This window comes from Myotis yumanensis, unplaced genomic scaffold, assembly GCF_028538775.1.
Source record: "Myotis yumanensis isolate MYYU_CA2020_CCGP unplaced genomic scaffold, mMyoYum1.0.hap1 SCAF_1, whole genome shotgun sequence".
In the NCBI taxonomy this organism is placed as follows: Eukaryota; Metazoa; Chordata; class Mammalia; order Chiroptera; family Vespertilionidae; genus Myotis; species Myotis yumanensis.
The window spans coordinates 80,203,587-80,212,445 of record NW_027223752.1 but is presented as its reverse complement, the minus strand read 5'-3'; the positions used below and the strand labels follow the sequence as shown (position 1 = coordinate 80,212,445).

General features: G+C 41.6%; 1 protein-coding gene and 1 non-coding gene across 2 annotated transcripts in view; both read left to right on the top strand.

Moving 5' to 3' along the window:
* The first annotated feature begins 385 nt into the window (after positions 1-385).
* Positions 386-1,381, top strand: OR6S1 (olfactory receptor family 6 subfamily S member 1). Its single transcript, XM_070405932.1, has one exon. It carries the CDS (start codon positions 386-388, stop codon positions 1,379-1,381), a length of 996 nt encoding a protein of 331 aa, XP_070262033.1.
* A 7,443-nt stretch (positions 1,382-8,824) lies between these two features.
* TRNAT-UGU (transfer RNA threonine (anticodon UGU)) overlaps positions 8,825-8,859 on the top strand; it is a 73-nt gene continuing 38 nt past the window's right edge. Inside the window, exon 1 of the tRNA in view lies at positions 8,825-8,859. This exon is cut by the window's right edge and continues 38 nt beyond it. This is a non-coding gene — a tRNA (tRNA-Thr).

Genomic DNA, 8,859 nt, shown 5'->3' with positions numbered 1-8,859 from the left:
GTTTCTTAATTCTCACTGGAGGATATTTTTCCTTTGATTTTTAGAGAGAACGGAAGTGACAGAGGGGATGGGAGAGAGAGAAAGAAAGAAACATCTCACATCGATTGGTTGCCTCCCTCCTCTCTCATGCAGCCCTTGTTGGATCAAACCTGCAACCCAGGTCCATGCCCTTGACCAGGAATCGAACCTGCAACCAGTACGTTGGCCACTGCTCTAACCACTGAGAAACATTGGCCAGGGCTCTTCAAAATCTTAACAGAAGATATGATTGGAGAAAGTGGGGGTATGTATGCCATATCATGATAAAACACGTTTCAGGATTGTGCTGGAAAAGACATGTCCTCACCAGGATTATGTTCATGTATTTGCACAGGTGGGAAAGATCATGGCTCTTGGTGGGAACCAGAGCAGTGGTGTGACAGAGTTCATTCTGGCAGGTGTCCCAAATCTCAACAACACCAAAGAAGAATTATTTTCTGTCTTCCTTCTTGTCTATCTGCTGACTCTAACAGGCAATGTGTTGATTGTTGGGGTGGTAGGAGCTGATACTCGCTTGCAGACTCCCATGTACTTCTTTCTGGGTAACCTGTCCTGCCTAGAAATCCTGCTCACGTCTGTCATAATTCCCAAGATGCTGAGCAACTTTCTCTCAAGGCAACACACTATTTCCTTTGCTGCATGTATTGCCCAATTCTATTTCTACTTCTTTCTTGGGGCCTCTGAGTTCCTGCTGCTGGCCGTCATGTCTGTGGATCGCTACCTGGCCATCTGTCACCCTCTGCACTACCCCTTGCTCATGAATGGTACTGTGTGCTTTCGGGTGGCCTTGGCCTGCTGGTTGGGGGGACTCCTCCCTGTGCTTGGCCCCACGGTCGCTGTGGCCTTGCTTCCTTTCTGTGAACAAGATGCCGTGGTGCAGCACTTCTTCTGTGACAGTGGCCCGCTGCTCCGTCTGGCATGCACCAATACCAAAAAGCTGGAGGAAACGGACTTTATCCTGGCCTCCCTTGTTATTGTTTCCTCGCTGATGATTACTGCCGCGTCCTACGGCCGCATAGTCCTAGCTGTCCTGCGCATCCCCTCTGCCTCAGGCCGGCAGAAGGCCTTCTCGACCTGTACCTCTCACTTGATGGTGGTGACACTCTTCTACGGAAGTGCCATTTTTCTCTATGTGCGGCCATCACAGAGTGGCTCTGTGGATACGAATTGGGCAGTGACGGTGGTAACTACATTTGTGACACCGTTGCTGAATCCATTTATCTATGCCTTGCGCAATGAGCGAGTCAAGGAAGCTTTGAAGGATATGTTTAGGAAGGTGGTAGAAGGCCTCTGGGGGGATCTTTTACTTGCTAGGAGTTTCACCAAGAAAATAATGAGGTGAAAAGTAAAGGGACATAAGGTCCAGTCTTAAGTCCGAGTACTCTCTATTGTCATTCTCGTCCCTATTATAATCATGGACATCACCAAATGACTGAGTTCTGGAACTATTATGGAAGTCTCTCTCAGGAAAAATTCCTTGATTTTATCTCACACATAAATTTATATAATTATTGTTAAAGCATAATCAATACCATCATTACATCACAAGACCCTCCAATCTGTGAGATGCTGGAATTCAAAGCTAGACAATCTGGTTCAAGATCTTAACCTAAGGGTCCATGATCACCAGGGAATCATCTAAGCAGGGGCTTCAGAAAATTTATAAGCCTCATTGGTATGTAAATTTTATGTGTCTGAGCTTATATGTATTTTTCCAGGAAGAGGATCTGTAGCTTTAATCCCAGTCTTGCATCTATATGTGACCTTCGCCAAAATGGAATTAAAAGTGGATTTAAAATTCTCAGTAGAATCTTGCAATTGTTTATGAATATCAATAATTAAAAGAACTCCTATAAAAAAGAGTAAATAAAATAAAATAAATATATTATCTGAATATTTTTGTCTATGTTTCCAAAACAATTGCATTTACTGTCAGATGAAAAAGAGGTAAAACAAACATAATAAGTGACTTATTCACTTCTCCACAGAAATCCAAGGTGACTCTGGAAAAGCAGTTAAAAGAGAAATTTCATGAATAATAGCATTTGAAGTGTTTTTCTAATTTGCACTTTATTACCAAGATAAATTTAAGACAGCCCTCATTTTATCACTGGATTATGTTCCTTTCATCTTTCCACCTTTTTAATTCTTATATCTGTTGTCATCAGTCCTCTTTAGTTTGTAGTAAAATTGGGTTTGGGTTGAGGACCTTGAATATCAGAGTTAAGAATGCCAGCTATGGCAACCAGCAACCAAGAACCAGATTTTGTGATATATTTTATCTACCTCATTGGATATTTAAAAGGGAATGGGGACTCCTATTATTGGTACCCTTGGAAATCTTAGGCAAATATTTATTCATTTCTATAACAAAGGTCTGTAAGCATATACTAATATATGCTAAGATGAACAAGAAGTGGTTCTTAACCTCGATCAGGAATGGGGATTATAAAGTGGTTTACAAAATGACATTGGAGATCAAATGAAAATTGATTTACCCTTCCTAGTATTCTCTTGTTAGAGAAGTTTTCAGAAGCAATCTTTCATTAAACAGGAATTAATTCCATGTTAGAGTGTGTTTGTATACATAGAGACAATGTTTTTAAAAATATCAAGGTGTGGACAGTTCATCAACTTTTAAAAAGTGCTGCAAAATTGGCAACCTGAGCATTAGCATGCAAAGAGATGGCTATAAAACTTCAGTGGGCAGTGGAAATAGCAATAATACTTTCATCTAATTCTATTAGTAATACCCAAAAACACACGTTAGATATGTCTATCCCAAAAGAACTCTGAGAGAGAACTAAAGGAAGAGAAGGAAGGATCAGTGATTTGAGGGGGAAAAGGAAATCTTCCGGAGCGATCTGAAGTGTTGCCCAGAAAGCAGATGACATATTGCTTGAAAAACTACCTAATTTCATGGAGCATAAAAACTGAAGTCAAACCCAGACACTAGCCAAAGAGAGGAATTTTGTAGTAGTTTATAACATTCTTTGAAGGAATCACCCCCATATTTTGGCAATAAAGCTTGTTAAAGCACCTATTGTTTCAAAGTTACTTTATTGTTGCTATTTCATACCTGTAATTTTGCTACTGTTATGAATCATATTGTAAATATCTGATATGCTGCTGGGGTCCAGCCCCAGCAGGTCCAGGGGTCCCCAAAGGTGTGGATGGAGTCGGCGAAGAAGGAATGACATGGAGGCTACATCAGTTGATCAGCATAGCAAGGTTCTCCCACCAGAGGTTCTGTAGCCAAGTTCTGGTGCCATGTTCTCTCGCTAGGTTCTCCAGCCAGGTTCTCCAGGTTCTCCAGCCAGGTTCAGTCACCAGGTTCTTTAGCCAGGTTCTATCCAGGTTCTTTAGCGAAGTTCTGTTCAGGATCTCCAGAGAAGTTCTGGTTCTAGGTTCTCCAGCCAGGTTCTGTAGCAAGGTTCTGTCCAGAATCTTTTGCCATGTTCTCTGGCTAGGTTCTGGTTAGGATCTGATGATTATTGTCTTGTTACATCCGTATTTATACCAGCCGATTTTAATCCTGTCAATTTCTATTACAAAGGTTAGGGCGTTTCTTATCTCCATTCCAGGGAGTAAAGATTATGTAGCTTAACTACCCGCCTGGCACTTAAGGGGTTGTATCCCCTCCCTAACCTCAGGGAAAAATTCCCACCTGGGGAAACAACCTTTCTCGGAGAGGTGACCTTGGTTAAAACACATGGCGCTAAAGGGAGCAAACATATTAAGAACAGTATGCTATATACGCCAGGTCCATTGAAACATATGTTGTGCAGATGTTTCTTTCCTGCAGCGACTGTGTCAAGCAGCAAGGATGGACCGGCTTCCGGCAATATGCAGGATGTATTTAGGCGACCCCTGTGAAAGGGTTGTTCAACCCCCAAAGGGGTCGCGACCCACAGGTTGAGAACCGCTGGTCTAGACAATCTATGCTGGAAAATTATTAGTTTCCTCAGACTATGAAAAAATATTTGACCTGAAAATAACCAAATGAAATAAATCTAATATGAGGAAACACACAAATTCAGAATGTGAGACTTCTTATAAGCCATGAGAAAAAAAGGGCTGAGAGGAGGGAAATTTTTCTAGATTAAAAGACACTTGCTGAAACCGGTTTGGCTCAGTGGATAGAGCGTCGGCCTGCGGACTGAAAGGTCCCAGGTTCGATTCCGGTCAAGGGCATGTACCTAGGTTGCGGGCACATCCCCAGTGGGAGATGTGCAGGAGGCAGCTAATCGATGTTTCTAACTCTCTCTATCTCTCTCCCTTCCTCTCTGTAAAAAACCAATAAAATATATTTAAAAAAAAAAAAGACACTAAAGGCCCTAGCTGGTTTGGCTCAGTGGATAGAGCATCAGCCTGTGCACCAAAGGGTCACCGTTTGGTTCTAGTCAAGGGCAGGTACCTGTGTTGCAGGCTCGATCCCTGGCCCTGGTCAGGGTGCGCGAGGGAGGCAACCAATTGCTGTGTCTCTCTCACATCAATGTTTCTCTTTCTCTGTCTCTCCCTCTCCTTCCCACACTCTCTAATAATCAATGGAAAAACGTCCTTGGTGAGGATGAACAACAATAATAATTAATGATTCTAAGTAAGGGGCATACAGGCATTATTGTAACGTTTTTTCAACTTTTCTCTAGTGAGAGATTGAATATACAAATGGGCAATGGCCAGACCACATATAATAGATAATAGGACTCTGACTCACAACCTGCAGCGACCAGCTCAGGAAGCCAGCCTACTAACTTTAAGTCAGATTTACAGAAACTCAGAACACTATCTCTAGTAATAATCCAGGAAACAAAATAATAACCCCTGTAGGAAGCAGCCTCAAATGGCCAGGACTTGTTTAGTAACTAATAGCTTATCAAATATGGGACCAAGCAGAGAAAGTCAAATATGCATCCCTGACCAATGACATAGGATGCCTGGCTTCCAATTGGCCCACCTCTAGCTTCCCCAGGCCAACGCCTCCAGTCAGTTGAAGCCTTTCCCTTTCACCACGCTAAAGCTTTCCCACTCCTCCATCTGCCTATGAGTGACTGCCAAAACTCAAGTGATCATGGCTGACTCCCTTGCTGCAGCAAGCTCTAAATCAGTGGTTCTCAACCTTGGCTGCACATTAGAATCACCTGGGAATCTTTTTTAAATCCTGATTTCTGGGCCTCATCCTCTGGAAATTCTGTTTCTTTGTTATGGGGTGGGGCCACAACATTAGTAACAAAGAAACAGAATTTCCGGAGGGTGAGGCCCAGAAATCAGGATTTTAAAAAGATTCCCAGGTGATTCTAATGTGCAGCCAGGTTGAGAACCACTGCTCTAAATAAATAGCCTTTGCTTGTTCTCCATTAATTGGCCTTAATTTATTTCCACATCAGGATTAAAACTGCAAAATAAAAAGTTGAGGGAAAATAATAGAAACACAGACATTACAGCAACTAGAAATATTCCTAAGATCCTTATTAGGGGTCAGGTTGTCCCAGAAAAGAGCTTTGGATGGCCCATAGCACACTGAAACATGCCCATTTTTTCCTTTGCTTGCTGGGTCTAATAAACTACAATTGACCCTTGAACAACAAGGTTTTGAACTGCACTGGTCCACTTATACAGACTTTTTTTTTTTTCCCCAATAGATAGTATAAATGTATTTTCTCATCCTTATGACTTTCTTAATAATATTTTGTTCTCTAGCCTGGCTGATTTGACTCAGTGGTTGAGCATCAACCTATGAACCAGGAGGTCACGGTTCCATTCCTGGTTGCGAGCTCTATCCCCAGTGTGGGGTGTGCAGGAGGCAGCCAATCGATGATTCTCTCTCATCATTGATGTTTCTATCTCCCTCTCCCTCTCCCTTCTTTTCTGAAATTAATAAAAATATATTTGGAAAAATAAATAATTTTTTTCTCTAGCTTATAAGAATACAGTATAAATTTATGTAACGAACAAGGTATGTGTTAATTGAATGTTTATGTTATTGCTAAGGCTTCCAGTCAACAGTAGGCTATCAGTAGTTAAGTTTGGGGGGAGTCAAAAGTTCTATGTGAATTTTCAACTGGGGGTCTGCACCCTTCATCCCTGCATTGTCCAAGGGTCAGCTGTAGTGGGAAGGGCTCTGGGAACCACCTGGAGTCAGACAGGTCAGCCCAGTGCCACGTGGGCAGCTCGTGGCTGAGACAATGAGAAAGATTGACATAACATCCTTAATTGGCCTTAATTTATTTCAGGGGTATGAGATAAGTGGGATGCAGATATGGTTTATTAGCCTAAGGTTTATTTGTCCTGACAGAGGTTGGCGTCCGAGCCCAGGAAGCCAACCTCTGTCTCTGAGAGACAAAAAACATCCTGTCCATGACACACACACAAATCACATCAGTGGTTGTTGTCCTGGCTTTCTTCTTGGAATTCTCTTTTGAGCATTTTAAATTCCTTTCAGACGTGTAACGAGTATGGTTAAAGGGGAAGAAACCAGTTCATACAGGGAACAGATGTGAGATTGCTGAATTGTGACAGGATGAGGATAAGGGAATAGATTCCCTGAAAAGGTCAAAGGAGCCAAGAATACAATCGGAGAATAACAAGAGAGGAGGAGAAACCGCAAGGAGAGAGGGGATGAGAAAGCTGTTGGAGAGAGCGCTTTCACTGGTTAGCAATTTTGCCTAAAGCCTGTCTCCCTAAAGTAATAACATTAATAAAGATAATAATAACAATGGTAATAAAAAATCCTAATTTGCCAAACTAGGTCACTGACTCTGCAAGGTTAAATAACTGATCCAGGTTTTCTAACCACTATACTCTATACTGAGTGTCTACACACACCAACATAACATCACCTGTGATTCAAAGTTTATTCTGATTTGATTTTCTTGTCCTAGAAAAATGTCAAGCACTCCCCCATTTCCTCAAGAATTATGATGCCTGTCAGTAGGTCCCAAAAGATTACCATGCTGATCACCTTGGAGATGTCCCCCAATGCAATGCCTTGTGTAGGAAAATGGGGTACAGAGATCAAGCCGAACAGTCAGTTAAAACAAAGCCTCCGATTGTGGGGGGAGAGGGCATGGAGGATATTGCTTGGTGTACAAAGACTAAGGATTGAACACCGAAGGAGTATCTTGTCAAACCACAGAAGGTCCTGTAACATTCTTCACCCTGGGCAGTTGTACAGGTTCATCTCCTCTTAGGACAACATGGTGAGGCTTCTCGGTGACTCATTCCTCAACCAAGAACATCCGCCATGAATGCCTCACTTTGCCTATCTAAACAGAACATTTCTCTTGCTTAAAATTGTGTAAGGTCAGTGGTCATGTTTTACATTTACACAATGAAAATTAAAGGACACAATCATATACAAGCTTACATATTTTTTATGTAATCTTTGTGATCCTGGACAAATGAAAATATTTAAAAATCATGGGTACAAGAGTAGGGCTGTGATCAGAGGGTCTAAATCTTAGCAGAATTGGTTCATTTCTTGGGGATTATATGAATCTGCTTTTTCTAATGTTCTCATCAAGGACTATATTTGCAGTAAGAAACAGGCACAAGATCTTTCTTAGTTAAAAAAAATTTTAGTTCCTGTTTACTAGCTTATACAAATGAGATTTCTATAAAGTGAAAACAAGAGCCTTTTTCTTTAAAAATAAAATGGTATTTTATACCAAAGATATATGTAAATCTATATCTTAAGGAAAGATTAAACTCTTCCCCAACACACCTTTTTCTTGCTTGCTCCTGTCCCTTTGAGAGAGAGGCATTAATCCCCAAAAAGCAAACTTATGGGTTTGGGGCTCTGAATTTAGAAAGGCCAAAACCGGGACAGATCTCTTCTCCGATTTACCACCTCATTTTCGTTTTATTTTAATTTCTCATAAGTCCATGCCTTTGCATACTGTTCCCTTCACGTAATTGCCTTTCATCCCTTTCCCCCTGTTGTAAATGTCTCTAGTCTAGGCAATTCATCTGGTCTCCTCTGAGGTGGTGGGAGGGGGTGGGGTATTGGTGAAAAGGAGCACAAAACGATTTATATATTTATTAGGGTAGCATTTACATGGATGAATGCATTTGTCAAAATCTATTAAATTATATTGCAATTTGTGCAGTTTAGTTAATTTTTTTTATAATAGTGAGTAACCAGAAAAAGTCAATTCAAGGCAGCTTTTCCTGTAAGTTTTCCCTGAGCCCCACTTCTAACACGAACTGACTTAGATCCCCCTCCTCTGTAACCCCAAACACCCTACAAATATTTCTATCACAGAACTTAACTTATCCAGCTGTTGAATTTATTTGTCTACGTCGCCCGACTATAAGGTTTAGAGGGCAAAGACCACGTCTTATCCTTATTTCTTTAGCGCCGACTGCACCACAAAAAGCACCACCGTGTTGAGTGAAGGGGTGCACTGCAATCTTCTTCCCCATCAGACACCCTCTATTATGAGATTCCTTTCTTAGGTGGGTCCCTCATGTACCCAAACATCTGGAATTCTAAAGATCTGCATCCTTTCTGGGAACTAGAAAGGCACAGGATTGAACACCGAAGGAGTATCTTGTCACAGGAGGCAATGTCTCGGCAGAGTATCAAGATGAGGGATGAGAAGACGATCTGATAAATGGTTTGCTCCAAGCAGTCTTTTGAAGTGTTGAGAGAACATGAAAAGATTCCTATTTTGGCGACTATCCTGGAGTTTTGCTCCTGTCAACATTCCATTTACCAGTTCGGTGTAGTAAACTTAGTGATTGTATCTATAAGAGGAGATATGGAAAGGTAATGCTTGGGTGAGGCTCCATAGCTCAGGGGTTAGAGCACTGGTCTTG